Source organism: Polypterus senegalus, chromosome 6, assembly GCF_016835505.1.
Source record: "Polypterus senegalus isolate Bchr_013 chromosome 6, ASM1683550v1, whole genome shotgun sequence".
In the NCBI taxonomy this organism is placed as follows: Eukaryota; Metazoa; Chordata; class Cladistia; order Polypteriformes; family Polypteridae; genus Polypterus; species Polypterus senegalus.
In genome coordinates, this window is record NC_053159.1 from 31491952 (window position 1) to 31512707 (window position 20756).

The 20756-nt window shown below is 41.5% G+C and overlaps 1 protein-coding gene across 5 annotated transcripts in view; it reads left to right on the forward strand.

Moving 5' to 3' along the window:
- The first annotated feature begins 2640 nt into the window (after nucleotides 1-2640).
- The window catches only part of si:ch73-206d17.1 (tyrosine-protein kinase STYK1), a 43969-nt gene continuing 25853 nt past the window's right edge, over nucleotides 2641-20756 (forward strand). The window contains exons 1-2 of one of the 5 annotated variants that reach the window (XM_039755759.1): nucleotides 2641-3058; nucleotides 11161-11246. In XM_039755759.1, the coding sequence (XP_039611693.1) occupies nucleotides 11198-11246 (49 nt within the window). In that variant the 5' untranslated portion in view covers nucleotides 2641-3058; nucleotides 11161-11197. Of the gene's footprint in view, nucleotides 3151-11160; nucleotides 11247-20756 lie in introns of all 5 variants that reach the window. The other 4 variants (XM_039755758.1, XM_039755763.1, XM_039755761.1 and 1 more) reach the window with 4 other exon arrangements.

Genomic DNA, 20756 nt, shown 5'->3' on the forward strand with positions numbered 1-20756 from the left:
GGGACACCTATGTAAATTGTTTGCTTTAACTTGCAAGGCTTAATTTACTTTAATTGCTGCAGAACCTCTTTAAGTTGTAACCTATTAGTTGTTCCCAGAAGAAGGCCCATTTGTATTATTCTGAAATTTCTTTCTTGACCTAAACTTTAAACTGATTAAATTTGGATAAAATCTGGAAAAACTGAGGTGCTCTAAAATGGTAGTGTACATGACAATGACTGTATATTCCCATCTCCAGCTTATCCCCATTTTGATATTTAACAGCTTTAATTACTTTCCTGAGCTTGTGGCTGCTTTTAACTGCATACATGTTTCCATATGCAAATACATTTCTGCACGCCTTAAGTAAATTTTGAAAGTCACTCCTGACAAATATTTATCCTCAGGTTCAGGAGTCCAGTTTTCATAAAAAAGAAAAAAAACAGAATGGAAGATCATCATGGCTATTTGGATACCTGTTAAGCTCTCCACCAGCACTAGGAGGCAGCACGTCACATTTACTAGTTCAAGTCGATGTGACGATGCGGGTTCGGCTCCACGCTCCCATCTGATATTTGGAAGCCCTTGAACCCAACACCGTCGATAATGTCACCGAGTGAGCTAAACAGTGAGACAACATTTGAGCAAGGGGATGGTTAAAAAAAAAGTGCATAGTGCTTTTATTAAAAACAGTCCATCAATCAAAAAAAAAGTGTTCAAATAAATAGTGCAGTGATTCACAAATCTTCATTAAATAAATAATCCTTAAAAATCAAACGTGGAGGTTAAAAAAAACAATAAGAAAAGCAATCTTTTAAAACAAGGTTAAAACATCCAACAGGACGCAGTCTTTAAAAAACACAACAATGACAAGCCTGGTGCTTCTTTTCTGTTAGCGTCTCACCTGCTTCTCCCAGTTGGGCTTTGCAGCAGGCGAGACGCTCTCTGCAGCTGCCGTCTTCAACTCACGGACGAGACTGGAGACCTCCCGATCCCTGGCTTCGGTCTGGCACTCATCCCAGCCTCGAGACTTGGTTTCCACCAATGGCCAGGTCGCTCATGTTGGGGACTCCACCACCAAGCCTCCTGACTCCCGCTGCCTTTCCGGTCTTCTGCGGCCAGTTGCCTTCCCCTGGTCACTCCTGCTACCTGCTCTCTCAGCGGGAGCGACATCAACTACAACCCCTGGGTGTAGGCCTAACACCCAGGCCCTCACAGCTGCCCACGAGCACTCGTTCGCTCGCTCACCACACACTCCGTGTGCCTCTCTCTTGCACCGACCTGCTTCCTCTCTCACTCTCATGTAACCTCCGTCCTCTCTTTTTCTGTTTTCTTTTTCTCGTTCCTTCTCCCAACTGGCTCATGCTTCTTTTAAAGAACGAGGGGCCATATCAGCTGCAGCACATTAGCCACGGGAACAATCACGGATGTGGGCAGTTCCTCACCTGTGCACTCGGTGAAAAATGCCCACAACGCAGATCGCCCCGCGGCTTGCTACAACCACTACGCCCCCAAACGAAACCGCGAGCGCGGTGATCATTTATTTAAATGGCCTTTGCTAAGCGAGCTGTGGACCCATAACACCACAGTCGATAGCTAAACAGCAGGTCAGGCCAAGCTGAACTTGAGGTGCTTGCACTGCCACTTTGTTCCCCAAGAGTGCCCCAAACACTGCTTGTCCAATTTCTCAATCTTATGATGAAACTAGCTGTCTCCCGCGGCTTCGCCTGCGTAGTAGTGAAACTAAACATATTGTAAAAATCAACAAAAAAATAAAACAAAATGTAATACTTTGTATTGAAAAGAATTTATATTAATAGCTTTCTTATCTGAGGGTCTCTTGATATTCAGTATTTTTGGTTTTGCTATCAGGGGTGAGAATGTAGCTGTGATCTCTTTGCCAAAAATGTAAAACAGTGGCAAAGCATCTCTGGCCAAATGGAAGGTAGGTACGCTCCAACGTCAAACGTTGCCATTGTATCTGATCGTGTTCAACTCAGATGGGAAGAAGAGCATATGGCTATGATATCTCTGCCAATGAGCAGGTACCCTCTAAAACACACTTAGCTGTGATCTCTCTCTCAAAAAGTCAAACGTTACTCCTTAATGTCTGCTGAACAAACAGGTATCGCTAGCTAAGTGGAGGCAAGTTATGCTCCAACACGTGGTGAGAGGTAGACCAACTCAAATGGAGGTTGGCGTGTGAGTGAGGAGGGCCCCGCTTGGCTCCCTTACTCCTGAGGTCCCAGTTTCCCCTCCCCTCGGCCCGCAGCCTGTCTCACGGATTTGTGCGAATAAATCAGTGCCGCCACTGATCTACAATACTTAGCAAGATGAGAGAAGTCACAAAATCAACCGGAATGTTCAAGCAAATTATAGAAAAAAACCTGTTAAGCAACATGCACTTCAGCTCTGCTTTGTGATAAAGTGGCACAGCCTCACTTGCGAATGATTAGATAAGTGGCATGTTTCTCCTCTCACGCCCCCCTGCCAAGGTCATAATAGTGACAGTTGGCTGCAGTTGTTGCTGCAGTGCCAGCCCTTTGATTAGCATGTAGAGGCTCAGATAGGCGGGCCCACCTGGTCAAGGAGAGCATATTGACTTTCTACTAAACTTCCTATGCTTTTCCAGTAACATTGAGTCCATTAATTATTCCATCATGAGGTAAAGCACTTTTCCTATTGCGGGCTGCTGACTTCTGCAATCAAGGAGCTAATTATTAACCAGCGTGCTGTTGACAAAGTTTGGCAGGCCTGAATAGCCCCCCACACTGATTTGCTAAACCTCTCCATTGACCGCTTCCTACTTTAGCCACTTGAGCTTGCCACAGAAAGCATAAGCAAGGATTCAAGGTGGGCAACAGAAACTTACCTGGGGAGTCATCGATGGAAAGAGGAGGAGGAGGAAAAAGGGAAGTGGAGGACAAATCATGTCATTGACTGGAAAGTGCGTCAACCTGCCTCTTTTCAATCATATCGGCATGGGACTGTTCAGAATCCTGGTGGGACCTGGCACTGAAATTATTAAGTCCAGTACTGGCATTGTACCGTGTGCCACAGAGAGATTGGGCGCTACAAGGCGAGTAATCCAGCGTCTTTAAAGACAGACTTTCATCACTTAATATTTTAAATTGTAGCAGTAAATGGATTTTCATCAGCGTCAGAGTGCTTGTGAGTCAATTTACTTTTATGGTGCCTTACAGTCGTTATGGGCCTGGGGTTAAAGTCACAAATTTGCAGGTTGAAACTGAGTGAGCCGACTAGTCAAACAACATAAACATATGCAGTACTTCTGTGCATTATGGTATCAAAATGGGCCTCCTATGTAACTACTGTTTATTAGGCTTGTTTAAAGTTCTTTGATAATGTAATGTATTTTCATTTTTAAGTGTTTATCCCAATCCAGAGTTCAAATCTGCCTTGTGCCTTAAGTGGCTAGGATAAGCTCTGACCCTCATGATTCTGAGCTTGGGTACCTTTCAGATGGCTCCCTATCAAAAAAAATCACAAAATAATTTTAAACAAATGGCATTTTATGCAGCATTTTGTAATTCATCAGGTGCTCCATCCTAATATTTGTCCATCCACCATTTACTGAAGCCAAGTCTGCTGAAAGCTGCAGTACTGGACACTTGATGAAATGACAGTCCATTGCAGGGCACACTACTAAACCAATTTGAAGTAATTAGTTGATCTAACTTGCCTACCTTTGGGATGTGGGTGGAACACTTGAGGAGAAGCTTGTGCAGAGTCAAGGAGAACATACAGCTATGAATTTGTAGATTATACAGCATCTTTTACAGTGACCTGACATAAACTTCTTTAGAGAATCAAGTGAAACGCTTTATTTCTCAACCACTCATCTAATATAAACACTTGCTCCATCTGTTTCAGAGTCATGTGACAGGTGTCTGGTCACACTTACAGGTAATCTAACCTGGACACTGTTAAAATATCCGACTACGCCACCCAGTTTTATAAGAGACTGGGAACTCTTGAAATTTATCGATAATAGCACACAGGTTTGTTTAAATTGGGCGGTGAGTAAACACACAATGAAAGACACAACAGTAATTTCAGGAAAAGCAACACTAACTTCTATTAGATAGATAGATAGATAGATAGATAGATAGATAGATAGATAGATAGATAGATAGATAGATACTTTATTAATCCCAAGGGGAAATTCACATACTCCAGCAGCAGCATACATAAAGAACAATATTAAATTAAGGAGTGAATAAAAATGCAGGTATAACAGACAATAACTTTGTATGATGTTAACGTTTACCCCCCGGGTGTAACTGAAGATTCGCATAGTGTGGGGTCTCCTCAGTCTGTCAGTGGAGCAGGACGGTGACAGCAGTCTCTCACTGAAGCTGCTCCTCTGTGTGGAGATGATCCTGTTCAGTGGATGCAGTGGATTCTCCATGATTGACAGGAGCCTCCTCAGCGCCCATCGCTCTTCCACAAATGTCAAACTGTCCAGATCCATGCCTACAATAGAGCCTGCCTTCCTAACAAGTTTGTCCAGGTGTGAGGTGTCCTTCATCTTTATGCTGCCTCCCCAGCACACCACCGCGTAGAAGAGGGCGCCACAACCGTCTGGTAGAACATCTGCAGCATCTTATTGCAGATGTTGAAGGACGCCAGCCTTCTAAGGAAGTATAGTCGGCTCTGTCCTTTCTTACACAGAACATCAGTATTGGCAGTCCAGTCCAATTTATCATGCAGCTGCACTCCCAGGTATTTATAGGTTTGCACCCTCTGCACACAGTCACCTCTGATGATCACGGGGTCCATGAGGGGCCTGGTCCTCCTAAAATCCACCACTAGCTTCTTGGTTTTGCTGGTGTTTAGGTGTAAGTGGTTTAACAAGACAATATTACACAAAAAAATATAAAGTACATTTAAAAGATAAACGAACATAACAAAATCTAAAAATACCAGGAATGAATTTCCTTTTTTTTAAATGGAAAACACAGTCCACATTCTAAAAGTCCATCAAAAACAAAAATTGGAGGATACAACCTTTAGTGGTGCAGAGTCCAGTTTGTGCACTGTTACCCCAACAATTAACCGTCCAACTGTCCATCGATGCAGTCTGTTCACCGGACACTCGTTTCACAACAGAAGTTTTGTCAGGATCGTGGAATCCCTGTCAGAGTCTCTTCATCGGTCCTTTTTTTCCACTCTGGGCTCCTTGTGTTGCTGTGATCTAGGCACACCTCATTTCTGCCAGCTTTCCTCAGTCCTTTCATGCGGCTTCCCTCTCTCGCTGGACCCACAACTGGCGTCTCTTTGTGGAGCTGTCTCTTCCCCCCTGGAAGTAAGTGTTGCCATCCTTGTGCCTCACATTGTGCCAGCCACGTACCCCAGTCTGCCAGTGAGCCCCTCTGCTCTGTCCGAGTGTCTTGGCAGCATTCTCAGTGGACTGTCCCTCTCTTTGCCTTCTCCTGCCCAGAAGTTCAAATCTCCTTCAGTCCCTGCCATTATCAGTTCTGGACAATCAAATTAAACAATGGCACATCTAAATTTCCTGTGTTTAACAAATAATGAAAACACAAGTTAACAAAATGTATTGTTACCAACTATCAATGAGTACACAGCTGATTAGAAACCAATATTCTCAGACATGTTAATTTCCAAGTCAGGTAAATACAAACATTTTCCAAGGAAGGAGCAGTTCTTTTATCACAATGTTATATTGTTTGTATGTTTAAGCAGTTAAACCTTCAAAGCGGTGATTCTTTTACAAGACAGCAAATACCGATATCCTGTAGACAGCCATCACAATAACTGGAAATTTGCCTTTTAACTTCTCACCTCAGTCCAAACAATGGGTGCCTATTGCCTGTTCATCTGCTTGGTTTTAAATGTAATATTTACATGTTTCTTTTCCTAAGAGAGAAATGGAATGACCCAGTGTGCAAAAATGTCCCCCTCTGACAGTCACATGGGTGGAACGTATCCCAGCAGCATTTGGTGCAAGGCAGAATCCAACCCTGGGTGGTGAATGGTCTTCTTCATTGGGTACAGTCATGCAAAAATCCACATTAGGGCTGATTTAGAGTCACATTTGGGAGATTAAAGGAAAAGCCAGAGAACCTGAAGAGACAACAAAAGAAGCTGGGATTTGAACCCACGATTCTGGGTCTGTTAGGTAGTATTACTAACCTCTTTGAGACCCTTTTTGGGTGCATTCACATGTAATGTGCAAAGCGCCTATCACAAAAGCGTGTCTCTGTCTGTCCCTCTGTCTGCCTGCATGAAACAACTCGGCTCTACATTGATCAATTTTGTTAAAAGGTAGTACACTTATTCTTCACAGAAATGTGACAAGGCAGTTCAATTTTCATTCAGATATCTCAAACAGATCACACTCTACAAAGTTTTAAAAGCATTGGTGAATTTTCAAACTCGTCCATCTTGAAACAGAGAAACGTGCTGTGAGACTTCAACTATGATTTAGTTTACTTTTTCACGTTTACCTTGAGAGCGGTAGCTTGAACTTGTATATTCTGCATATTTTACTCATCTGACAGACTCTCTGAAGCCCAATGCAAGTGAGTCAAATGCTGAGCAGAGCGCACACGTGTTAACAGCTCACATAGCAGCACCTTCTCCTGCTGCTTTAGGTAAATTAACTAATAGAGTGCAAAAGTAGAGTATCTATCTCATCAGTGACATTCATGTCTCTGGTGACTCTTCCTATGAAGTCAGTAGATGGATTGGTAGAGAATGGGGGGTGATGAGGTCACTGGAAAGGGGTGTGACGCTCCCCCGATATCTATGCAAAAGGACGAAGGTCCAAGTCTTTGGAGTCCTGGTGCTACCTGTCATGCTATATGGCTGTGAGACATGGACGCTATCCAGTGACCTTAGATGAAGGCTGGACTCCTTTGGTACTGTGTATCTTTGTGGAATCCTTGGGTACCATTGGTTTGATTTTGTGTTGAGTTGAGCGGTTGCTCATGGAGTCCCGAATGAGGCACATTACCTGCATTGTGAGGGAGCGTCAGTTACGGTACTATGGTCATGTGACGCAATTCCTTGGGGGTGATCCGGCTCACAGGATCCTCATTGTTGAGGACCCAAGTGGCTGGACCAGGCCAAGGGGTTGCCCTCATAACACCTGGCTGCAGCAGATAGAGGGTCATTTCCAGAGGGTGGGACTGGACCGCGTGTCTGCCTGGGGGGTTGCCAACCAGGATCCCGAGCTGTTTTGTTGTGTGGTGGGTATGGCAACAACCTGTACCAGTGCATGCTCCTCAACCTGACCCGACCTGATTGGTCCACACCTAAACCCTCCCACACAAAAAAAAAAAAACAGTGCTCTTTATAGATTTAGGTGTACTGAAACTATTTATGAAATTGAAATTTCTCTATCACAAACCAGTTTTGCAAGGTGAAAAAAAGCCATTTAAAAATAAAAATGGTTGATTTTTTATAAATAAGTTACATTTATTTTATAATATAAGTACTTCACATGCTCAGAATATTATTTGAAGAATATTTTGAGAGGAAAATTGGCGGTCTTCCTTGCTCAACACTAGTTGAGATGGGAACATCACTAAATCAAGTACTTGCTACATATTTTTTTTTAATTTCAATGAGTATTGGATACAATAGCATCCAATAACCCTGTAACATTTAAGCACACGGTAAAAGACAACGCAACTTTTCTTTATTGAAGGCAAAGCTTGTGACACAATGTTCTTGGGAAAACAAAGATGGAATACTATGAAGAGCCTTGAGGGCAGCATGTCGTTAAAAAATCCATTTCCTATAGTCCCATTTGGATTTTTATTACCTGAGAACATGGTAGTGGTCTCTGATGATCATGTGGAGGGGGTCCACCAGAATATTATTCAAATGGACAAACGTTATAGTGCAAAGTGGGCTGAGTCTACAGTCATATAAAAAAGTTTTGGGAACCCCTCTTAATTCTTTGGATTTTTGTTTATTATTGGCTGAACTTTCAAAGTAACAACTTCCTTTTAATATATGACATGCCTTATGGAAACAGTAGTATTTCAGCAGTGACATTAAGTTTATTGGATTAACAGAAAATATGCAATATGCGTCATAACAAAATTAGACAGGTGCATACATTTGGGCACCCCAACTGAGATATTACATTAATACTTAGTTGAGCCTCCTTTTACAAATCTAACAGCCTTTAGACGCCTCCTCTAGAGCCTTTGATGAGTGTCTGGATTCTGGATGGAGGATTTTTGACCATTTCTCCATACAAAATCTCTCCAGTTCAGTTAAATTTGATGTCTGCCAAGCATGGACAGCCTGCTTCAAATCATCCCATAGATTTTCAATGATATTCAAGTCAGGGGACTGTGATGGCCATTCCAGAACCTTGTACTTCTCCCTCTGCATGAATGCCTTTGTAGATTTCGAACTGAGTTTTGGGTCATTGTCTTGTTGGAATATCCAAACCCTGCGTAACTTCAACTTTGTAACTGATGTTTGAACATTATTCTGAAGAATGTGTTGATGTTGGGTTGAATTCATCCGACCCTCAACTTTAACAAGGGCCCCAGTCCCAGAACTAGCCACACAGCCCCACAACATGATGGATCCTCCACCACATTTGACAGTAGGTAGCAGGTGTTTTTCTTGGAATGCGGTGTTCTTCTTCCACCATGCAAAGTGCTTTTTGTTATGACCAAATAACCCAATTTTTATCTCATCAGTGCAAAGCACTTTGTTCCAAAATGAATCTGGCTTGTCTAAATGAGCATTTGCATACAACAAGTGACTCTATTAGTGGCGTGAGTGCAGAAAGGGCTTCTTTCTCATCACCCTGCCATACAGATGTTCTTTGCGAAAATTGCTCTGAATTGTAGAACGATGTACAGATACACCATCTGCAGCGAGATGTTCTTGCAGGTCTTTGGAGGTGATCTGTGGGTTGTCTGTAACCATTCTCACAGTCCTGTGCATATACCGCTCCTGTATTTCTCTTGGCCTGCCAGACCTACTGGGTTTAACAGCAACTGTGCCTGTGGCCTTACATTTCCTGATTACATTCCTTACACTTGAAACTGACAGTGTAAACATCTAAGATGGCTTTTTGTAGCCTTCCCCTAAACTGTGATACTGAACAATCTTTGTTTTCAGCTCTTTTGAGAGTTGCTGTGAGGATCCCATGCTGTCACTCTTCAGAGGAGAGTCAAAGGGAAGCACAACTTGCAACTGACCACCTTAAATACCTTTTCTCATGATTGGACACTCCTGTCTATGAAGTTCAAGGCTTAACGAGCTAATCCAACCAATTTGGTGTTGCAAGTAATCAGCATTGAGCAGTTACAAGCATTCAAATCAGCAAAATTACAAGGGGACAGACATTTTTTCACAGTTTTTCACATTTGATTTAATTTCATAGAACTAAATACTGCTTCACTAAAAATCTTTGTTTGGAAAGCACCCCAGTACTCAGGTGTTCTTAGGAAATGAAAGATATACCGCTGTTATCTTTTTTGTTGAAAGTAGAGTCAATTATTATGCAGGCTGAGAGGGGTTCCCAGACTTTTTCATATGACTGCATGTTAGCAGACTCCCACCATGAAACACCTTCTGAGGATTATAAGATGAAAAAACTACCAAGTGACTACCTTTTATAAGTAACAATTATCCATCCATCCATCCATTATCCAACCCGCTATATCCTAACACAGGGTCACGGGGGTCTGTCAATCCCAGCCAACACAGGGTGCAATGCAGGAAACAAACTCTGGGCAGAGCGCCAGCCCACCACAAGGCACACACACACACCAAGCACACACTAGGGACAATTTAGGATCGCCAATGCGCTGTGAAGTATAGCGGTCCGGACACACACATGCGGACACCGTTTTATCCATCCCACCACGTTTATTTACACTATTTACAAAGAATATAAAATCCAAGTGCACCGCCCCCAAACCCCCCCGAAGTCTAGGCTCTCAACAGCCACTGTCTTCCCAAGTCCAGGCTCTCACTAGCCACTTTCTTGTCCCACAACACACTCGGGCCTCTCCTCGCCTCTTCTGCCACGACCTCGTTCTCCTCCTCACCCGACTCCAGCCTTGATTACAGGGTGGCGGCTCCTTAAGTGGTTGGCTGATTGGTGACCACACCCAGCCACCTGCCACAGCGCCTAACCTGCATGTCTTTGGACTGTGGGAGGAAACTGGAGCACCCGGAGGAAACCCGCGTAGACACAGGGAGAACATGCAAACTCCATGCAGGGAGGACCCGGGAATCCTAACTGCAAGGCAGCAGCTCTACCCACTGCGCCACCCAGTAACAATTATATCTAAAACAATTATATGTCATGGGGGTCTACTGGAGCCAATCCCAGCCAACACAGGGCACAAGGCAGGAATCAATCCCGGGCAGGGTGCCAACCCACCACAGGACACACACACCCAAGCACACACTAGGGACAATTTAGGATCCCCAATGCCCCAAACCCGCATGTCTTTGGACTGTGGGAGGAAACTGGAGCACCCGGAGGAAACCCACGCAGACAAGACACGGGGAGAACATGCAAACTCCAAGCAGGGAGGACCCGGGAATCCTAACTGCAAGGCAGCAGCGCTACCCACTGCGCCACCCAGTAACAATTATATCTAAAACAATTATATGTGAATTTATAATTTATTTGGGTCTAATTGTGCTTATTCTAAAATAGTGTTTTTTTGTTTTCATTTTAAACCTTCATTTTTCAAACACTTGGTGTGATTGACCAATTTTGTTGCCAGATTTGGGTTCAGCACCCTCAGCTCTGTAAAGAACACTTCACTTGGGAGTGTCGTAATGGGCTATTTTTGTTAGAGATGTGCAAAGAAGAACTTCACTCTCTTGGCTCAAAATTTGGACAAGTGGTTAACATGTTGGAGTACAACATGCAAAGCGTGAATTTGTTTCATTCACTGTGTGACCCAAATGATTTATTCTGCCTGACGGGTTTTTCTGGTGGCAAGTAAAGTGGAGTCTGAATGTTTGTCAGATGCAAAATCAGACACTTCCAGCTCTTTACAATCATTTAGGGATTCACAAATCCCAGTCCAGAGTGTTATTTCAGCTTGAAAACATCTTTCGAAGCTACCAGCATCTAATTAAGGAAATATGACTGACTTTTTAGTTTTTCCAAATTGATTAATTTACTCCTATATTTAGTTTCAGGTTTGTAGTACGTTAAACACAAGCAACACAAATGGAGAAGATAGAAAAGTGCAGCTTAAGCAGCAACAGCTCCCATTGCAGTAAGTCAAGCTTGTTATTCTGAATAAAATGTTTATCTTTCTACAAGTAAAATATTAAAGTAAAAAGTCAGGGTAACTTGAATTTAAAACTAATGAGCCACTTCAGAATATGCTTCCTTGGATATTGTTATATTTTAGGCAGGGTCTGCGCACTGGCTTGAGTATGCTCTCCTCTTTCTCGGTCATTTCTGTTGTTTTTGTAATATCATTTTACATATGTGTTTGTCAGATTGTATTTAATATTGTTTGCCTAAATATTATTTAGTGTTTGTATATTGTGTGCATATCTTTCTTTGCTACATCCACTATGACATCACTGCTGAAGGACCACCCTCAGCAGGATTCCCAGGTCTTTAAAAACGTTTATAGCCCAATGACAGCCTAAAAATAGTGGACTTGCCCAGAAAAATAGTCCAATATCTGAGGTAGACGGAATGACCCTCCATCATAGTCAAAGGGGAGAGAGATTTTAGAACGGTAAAGAACATATATGAGTGCAAATAACAGTGGTATGGAAAAAATGCTGGGGAGCGGATTTAAAAATAAGCCAAATTACTTTGTAGCCTGTAGCAGCAGAGTGTTGTACCGTGTTAGCCATAGATTGATACAGGAGAAGGTAGGGTGAAATGACATCTTTTATTGGCTAACTAAATAGATCAGCGTTTCTCAACCTTTAAGTATTTGCGACCCGAGTTTTCATAACAGTTTTAATCGCGCCCCCCCTAACATTTATTTAAAATGTAAATGCATATTTTATTATACCTACTTAACTTTTATCGACATTTATCTAACTCTATATTTATTGTTCTAGTATCAGAATGTAGTTTAAGTTAATTTGTTTTGGTTTCAATAGATGTTTTTTTCATATTTTTGATTCTTGTTTTCTTTTTTTCACATCTTCGCGCCTCCCTTTTTGTTACTTCGTGTCCCCCTAGTGAGAACCACTAAAACAGATTGATGCATCCACTAAACAGGATCATCTCCAGATACAGGAGCAGCTTCAGCGACAGACTTTTGTCACCGTCCTGCTCCACTGACAGACTGAGGAGATCGTTCCTCCTCCACACTATGCGACTCTTCAATTCCACCCGGGGGAGTAAATGCTAACATTACTCAAAGTTATTGTCTGCTTTTACATGCATTTTTATTACTCTTTAATTTAATATTGTTTTTTGTATCAGTATACTGCTGCTGGATTATATGAATTTCCCCTTGGGATTAATAAAATATCTATCTATCTATCTATCTATCTATCTATCTATCTATCTATCTATCTATCTATCTATCTATCTATCTATCTTATAGAGTGCCTTTCTTATCTATCTATCTATCTATCTATCTATCTATCTATCTATCTATCTATCTATCTATCTATCTATCTATCTATCTATCTATCTATCTATCTATCTATCTATCTATCTATCTATCTATCTATCTATCTATCTATCTATGTAATCTATTTTGTAGCCTTTAACAACCACAACCCTCAAAAGTCCATGTTTTCCTATGAATATCAATAAACATAGCCCGATTGTGTGAGAAAACCTGTCAATATTGACCCTCAGTCTATTTATGCAAAGTGTCGTTAATTTTGTAGAGTAAGGAATGCTTTTGTATTATTAGGACAGTATGGTTTTTGAAAATTTTGTTTTGTTTTTGTGGATTTGTATTTTCATTTTGGGCTAGCTTTGGCATCTTTGGGATGCCTTTTTTAGGAAAAACCTTTCTGCCATATTTTTTTGCCCATCAACCCCCCATGTCTTTTTGTGCTTCCTTCTTGATTGTTTAAATAAGTTCTTTATTTATAAAGGATCTTCATTTCTTTTTGACTTTTAATGTCACTTGAGGGGCATTTTTGAGTGCACATAACATCCATTCAGTCAACTACTGAATGCATATACTGTATGTCTGTGGTCCCATAAGGTTATAATAGAGTTAAAACATGCCAATTAGAGAACGGGATTTAGCAGAAATAACCGGATGTAGCAAACACAGCAGCCTTCCTCACATAACACATGTAACCCATGACTCTTGTATAAAAAGTGAATGTGCTGATAGGCATACACTCTTAAAAATAAATGTGCCAGTGTGGTGCTTCAGAGTGATGCCAAAGGAGAATCATATTTGGTTCCCAAAAGACCTGCTGACATGGAGGTTCCAGAAAGAACTTTTTACTTATTTAGATCTGCAACAGGCTCCATATAGTAAATAACCATGAATAGATGGTGACAGATTTATGAAATACCAAAGGCTCATTATTTTAAAAGGTCTCTTGTTGCATACAATAATACAGGCTAAGTCTGCAGGTTTTCTTAATATCTTAGCATCTTGCTTGGCAGCCTACAGTACATTAAAGATTGTAAATATTTTTCTACATATTAGAAACTTCTCAAAGAACAAAGAACCAACTTCACATGCAGAGAAGACTCCCCAGAATGGCATGGTGAATCGTGAAGTGGTGGCTGTATGAGGAACCACACAACCCATTAAAGAACCGTAAAATGTCATTAAAGAGGCATTATTTTTCAGAGTATACAATGACACAGTACATATGTAACTTATAATACATACTGGGGGCGACACAGTGGCACAGTGGTAGCGCTGCTGCCACGCAGTAAGGAGACCTGGGTTCACTTTCCGGGTCCTCCCTCGTGGAATTGGCATGTTCTCTCCGTGTCTGTGTGGGTTTCCTCTGGGTGCTCCGGTTTCTCCCACAGTCCAAAGACATGCAGATTAGGTGCATTGGCGATTCTAACTTGTCCCTAGTGTGTGCCCTAGTTTGTGGGTGTGTGTGGGCTGCCTGGGGTTTGTTCCTGCCTTGCGCCCTGTGTTGACTGGGATTGGCTCCAGCAGACCCCCATGACCATGAAGTTGGGATATAGCGGGTTGGACATTGACTGACTAAACAAGTGACTTAGATGGATAGCCGAGTAGTTGATTGGCATTTAATAAACAGTTATATGCCAGTCACTCTCTGGTACCTTTATAGAGTGAAAGGCTATAACTTAACACAAATCTGTTAATCACTACTCACTGCTTCTTAAACTGGATACCTCTTGTGCCATCTGTGATGGCAGACACAGAAAATGTTAACTTAATTTCATGAGACTTCTTTCAGCATTTAGAATATAAAATTTTACACTTGAGATTATACTGTATCTCTTTCAAATTTAAATGCATTAATGCATGTGGTGGATTGTATTAGAACATTAGAACCAATCTAGACGAGAACAGGCCATAACTGTTCAACAAAGCTTGCCAGTCCTATCCACTTATTTCTTCCAAAAAACATCAAGTCGAGTTTTGAAAGACCCTAAAGTCCTATTGTCTACCACACTACTTGGTAGCTTATTTCAAGTGTCTGTCATTCTTTGTGTAAAGAAAAACTTCTGTTTGTGCGAAATTTACCCTTAACAAGTTTCCAACTGTGTCCCTGTGTTCTTGAAGAACCCATTTTAAAATAACAGTCTTGATCCACTGTACTCATTCCCTTCAAAATTTTAAACACTTCAATCATGTCTCCTCTTAAACTTCTTTTGCTTAAACCAAAAATGCTTAGTTCTTTTAATCTTTCCTCATAACTCACCCCCTGTAGCCCTGGAATCAGCCTAGTCGCTCTTCTCTGGACCTTTTCTAGTGCTGCTATATGTCCTTTTTGTAGCCTGGAGACCAAAACTGCACACAGTACTCAAGATGAGGCCTCACCAGTGCATTATAAACCTTGAGTAGAACCTCCTGTGACTTGTACTCCACACATCAAGGCGCTATATAACCTCACATTCTGTTAGCCTTCTTAATGGCTTCTGAACACTGTCTGGAAGTCAATAGCTTAGAGTCCACTATGACTCCTAAATCCTTTTCATAAGGTGTACTCTCGATTTTCTGACCGCCCATTGTGTATTCAAAACTAACATTTTTACTTCCTATGTGTAATACTTTACATTTACTGACATTACATTTCATCGGCCACAAATCTGCCCAAGCCTGTATGCTGTCAAAGTCCTTCTGTAATGATATAACGGATTCCAAATTACCTGCTAATCTTGGTATCATCTGTAAACTTAACCAGCTTGTTACTTATATTCCTATCTAAATTATTTTTATATATATTAATAATAGCAGCAGCCCTAGCACTGACCCCTGTGGAGCACCACTCTTAACATCGGTCAGTTCTGATGAGGTTCCTCACACCATCACCCTCTGCTTCCTATGTCTGAGCCAATTGTGCACCCATCTAAAAACATTACACTGAACTCCCACTTCTTTTAGTTTGATGCCTAACCTCTCATGTGGCTCCTTATCAAATGCTGAAAATCAAAATAAATAATATCATTGAGAAGTTAATTCAAATATTTTAAACTGTTGATATTTGCAGTATCACTAAGGATGTTCCACAGATACTGTGTCAAAGTGACCAGTGAGTACCTCTGATACCTTCATCTGAGCTGATCTAACAGCATATGAGGATAGACCTGTACCCAACTGGGTACTATAAAAGGAGCCTGCACGGTAGAAAGGGGGAGATCGAGAATGAAGATCAAAAGGGGGGCAGATCAGAAATGGAAAAGAGAAGATTGAAAGAGAGGTTAAGAGAGAACAGAGAGGCAGGATGGTTGTAAGGAGAGGAGGCATATGTTCGGGAGCATGCCCTGGTGAAGCAAGTGGGGCTGGGGTAAAGGCCCTCCTTAGAGCAATGAAGGGAAGTAGGGGCGCCTCCCTTACAGACACCCAGGGGGACATGATTGGGGTTCGGCAGGGAGTCCTGTGGACCGGTGGTAGGACACTGAACCTGGGATTTAGTGGATGACTACACCTATTGCTGGGCATTTCCTCATGCTGCAAGGAGGTGCCAAATTTTAGGAAGAGGCATTGGGGCTAGTGACTGTTAATTGAAGAAACCTGCCTGGGATTTTTAACCTTGTTTTGATAGAATTATTAATTGCTTGTTTATAACCTTCACTTGATCCTTGATTTTATGGATTTATTTATTTATTTAATGAAGAAGATATTTTGCATTTCACTTTGGGACACTTCTGTTTGTTTTTTAATACAAGCACTGAACACTTTGCACCAAAATCTCACTACCTGTGTGTGTCCTCATTTGCCTGGCTCATCACAGTTTACAACTATCAATGACTCCGGGTTCAAGAGGCTCCCAGAAACAACCAAGGAGCATAGAGCCAACCCAGACTGTCACACAGAGCAGCCTCTGAGTGATCGTGGGTATCCCTGTCATACATGTCTATTGACATGTGTAACTAACTCTCTGATGACAGACAAAGGACAATAAAATGCAAAACACCAGCAGACCTTTAGGCTGATGGAATGCAAGATATGGATGTAGACATAGCTTTATAGAAAATAAGCTTCAGCTGTCTTCGTAATTCATTGATTGGTGCTTATCATTGTGATTATTTTGTGTGCGCTTCTGCGAAACATTGCCATTAGAGAAGGCGTACTCCTGCCCAGTGAAGAAGAAAAAAGTGGGGATAAAGTTTAGAAATATCAGACTTCCTGATCTTAGATCAGAAAGTGTATGTTAGACTAGGGTGGAGGCTAGGCAGGTCACCATCAATACCTTTTTAATATATCGTAGTTATTTTGTTTCTAATTAAGAGACTTTGCTTGCTTTCAAGAGTGTGGTAATTTTTAATACATACATTACATTTATATACCCATCTTCATGTAAGTATTGTGTTTAAAATTACAAATCAAACAATTCAAATACGATTAACGTGCACATGGCAGACCTTAATTTAAGGGGATTTGCATACATTCCGGTCCCACTATATAGAAATGACAACACATTTTCTACCTGGTTCCCCCATTTCAGGGCACCATAAAGTTTGGGAAAATTGGTATCAAAGGTGTTTGTGATTCCTCAGGTGGGTTTCATTACTTCATAAAATATCCTCAGCTTGGTCATACTCTTTGGAGTCGGTAGTTGCCATTGTTAAACATGAGGACAAGAGCTGTGCCAATAAAAGTCAAAGAAGCCAATACGAGATTGAAACACAAGAACAAAACGATTAGAGACATCGGTAAAACCTTAGGGCTCGTTTATACTTCACACTCAGAACACGCACGTGCCTGCATCATGGCTGCAATGCGTTCCCAGCATTCATTTGATGCGTCCTCTGAGGCCGTCCTCAGAAATGAATGCGACGTGTGCGCGAGTTGCAGTACCAGCAAAAAGTCGGGGGGCGCAGTGTGCTAAAAGTTGGAATGTGACGTCAGAGTCTCTGGTTACTATCTACATGTGACAGAAAGCCTACGAGAGCGGTGTGTGCGCTTCGATGTTTGATGAATGGTTCGATGTGGTGAAGCAAAATGCCAACATACAGATGCATTCGTGGCACTTTTATATTCAAGCGTCGCATATTCCCAATCGTAATGACACGATACATTTTAAAAGTCTCACATACCAACTTCTGTGCTGTCTTTTTTTCTAGGGCTTCCTCCGGTCCTGACAGCAGCGACAAACAGCAATAGATCGCCACACTGAGCACATTAAATGTATGATATTCCAACTCTTTGCACATTTAGAATCCTTAGATTTATACTTTATATCATTTTCATGATGAAATGCATTAACGTATGTATGTTCCATTTTACAGATAAATTGGTAATTTTATTTAAATAATGAATACTGATAATAATTACAGTAATACAGTGTGGGTGACACGGTGACAGAGAGTTAGTGCTGCTGTCTTGCAGCGAGTCACGTCACTGATATTCCCTGCCTGGAGTTTACATATTTTCCTGCTGGGTTTCCTCAGTGTGCTCCGATTTCCTTCCAAAGATATGTAAATTTGGTTACACTACAATGACGCCAGTGTATGTGTGTGGTTGTATTCACCTTGCGTAAGCTGATGCCTCATCCAGGGATTGTTTCTGCCTCGTGCCCAATGCTAGCTGAAATGGACAAATCTCTGGATTGTGAGATTTAATCATTAAACATTCTTTTCAGATATATTGTGGTAAGGTGTTATCGGAATTTAATGGGTGTTCCAGGGAATTCACAACACAGCAAAGCCGAACCTATTTTCACCGTGATAATATCTCGCACTGCCACCTTTTGGATTCCTCCAGATTTACGTAAAGTACGTGCGCAAGTATAAAGTGTACAACGCTTGCGTAACAGGATCGTCCGTGCAGCATGCGTATCGTCGCGTGAAGTATAAACCCGGCCTTAAAGATGACTTAAATCAGCTGTCTGGAATATTAAAAAGAAGAAAGAACACACTGGTGAGCTCAGTATTGGAAAGGGTCTGGTAGGCCAAGGAAGACCTCCACTGCTGATGACAGAAGAATCCTCACCATGGTAAAGAAAAAGTCAAAAATGCCCGTCCAAGAGATCAGAACAGTCTTCAGGGGGCAGATGTGGATGTGTCAGAGATGACTGTCTGAGGAAGACTTTCATGAACAGAAACACAGAGGCCAGACTGCAAGATACAGACCACTAGTTAGCCCAAAAAATTGGATGGCCAGATTACAGTTTGTCAAAAAGAATTAAAAGAGTCTGCGGAATTCTGTTTCTGAGTTGATCTACAATCATATTTGTAAAGGGGGAAAACGTTTCTGGCTCTGACTATAGCCCTGAGGGATACCAGTACAGTGGAACCTCGGTTCACGACCATAATTTGTTCCAAAACTCTGGTCGTTAAACCGATTTGGTTGTGAACTGAAGTAATTTCCCCCATATGTAAATACAATTAATCCGTTCCAGACCGTACGAACTGTATGTAAATATATTTTTTTAAGTTTTTAAGCACAAATATAGTTAAATATACCATAGAATGCACAGCATAATAGTAAACTAATGTAAAAACATTGAATAACACTGAGAAAACCTTGAAAAACAGAGAAAACTAACACTGCAAGAGTTTGTGCTATAGCGCTACGAACCGCTCACTAAAAACACGTTTTTAATGAGTTTTAAGCACAGGGAAAAAATGAATATTTGAAAAATCTGTAATTTAATAAACCAAAAAGAAAAGTAACATTGCAAAAATGCACACTACAAACCGATCGCTGTAAACAGAAGTAAAGTGGAGGTTAAAATCCAATAGAAAAAAGTCTTCATTAAATGCAACAAGGTTAAAACAATGCTCGAATCTGTCTCTTTAAAAACAAGCCTGGTGCATTCTTTAACTGCCTTCTCAGCCTTATGCTTCCAGCCATCTCTCTCTCTCCCTCTCGTGCGTGCGTGTCTCTCTCTCATGTGTGTGTGTCTCTCTCTCGCCCACCTGTGTGTGTCTCTCTCTCTCACGCCTGTGTGTATGTCTCTCTCTCGCACGCCTGTGTATGTGTGTGTGTCTCCCTCGCGCGCCTGTGTGTGTGTGTGTGTCTCTCTTGCACGCCTGTGTGTGTCTATCTCTCGTGCGCGTGTGTGTCTGTCTCTCTCTCTGCACAGGGAATGCACAGGGAGAGACTGAACACGTGCGGAAATCATTGGCGCGCACAAACCGAAGGGGAAGCTGGCTTGTTCATATACCGAGTCTGTGGTCGTGAACAGATGCGAAAGTTTGGCAAACTTTTTGGCCATAAACCGATTTGTACGTGTTCCGAGACGTTCGTGAACCGAGGTTCCACTGTACTAATTATAAATTCAAACAACACTTTATTGCCCACCTGTGATCTGTCAGTCAAAAAGTCTAAGATCTAGTTACAGGTGGATGTAGGCAATCCAAGGTTTGCCAATTTTCCCATTAGTTTTGTGTGCTGAAAGATCTTAAAGGCTGAAGTATAATCTAGCAAAAGCATATGAATATATGCATTTCTGCTGTTCAGATGCTTCAGCGCAAAGTGAAGGGCAAGGACCACCACATCGTCTACCGACCTTTTTGGGAAGTAGGCGAACTGCAGAGGAACAAAAGTTTGTGGAATATCAGAGTCCATAAATTTTAAAACCAGTTTCTCTGGCCGTTTCATGGGGCAGAGTGGTGGCTCTGAGGCTAAGGATCTGTGCTGGTATCCAGAAGGTTTATGTTAACATAAGAAATGTATGTTCTATTCAAATTAAGCAAACATTAATATGAGTTTAACTCAAACTTCAACTTTCTAAGATTGGCTCCTACTGGCACTGTACAATGGCTGACCCTGCACTCTGATTCCAAGGGGTATGCGAAAACTAACAAATTCCTAATACAAGAAATTGTATAAGGTGAAATAAAGAACACAAAAAGAAAAAAAAAAACTGATGTAAGTACCACAAGGCAGAAGTTATTCAATACAGCCATATAGAATTTTTACCAGCTGGTACAATAGGAGAATACTGTAAATTGTGTGGAACAACTGCTTGGGTCAGTGCAATGTTAAGGGATATCTTAGTACACAATAAAAATTGTGCAACACAGAATTTTATCACTCTAAATAATAATATTTGTACTTGTGTTGGGATTGTTTTTGGTGTTGAGGTTATATTGTCACAGTTTGAAGCAGCACTGACAAACACATTTCATGGTGTATCGCCCAGCACTGAAAATGGAGCGAAAGCTCCTTTCTGGA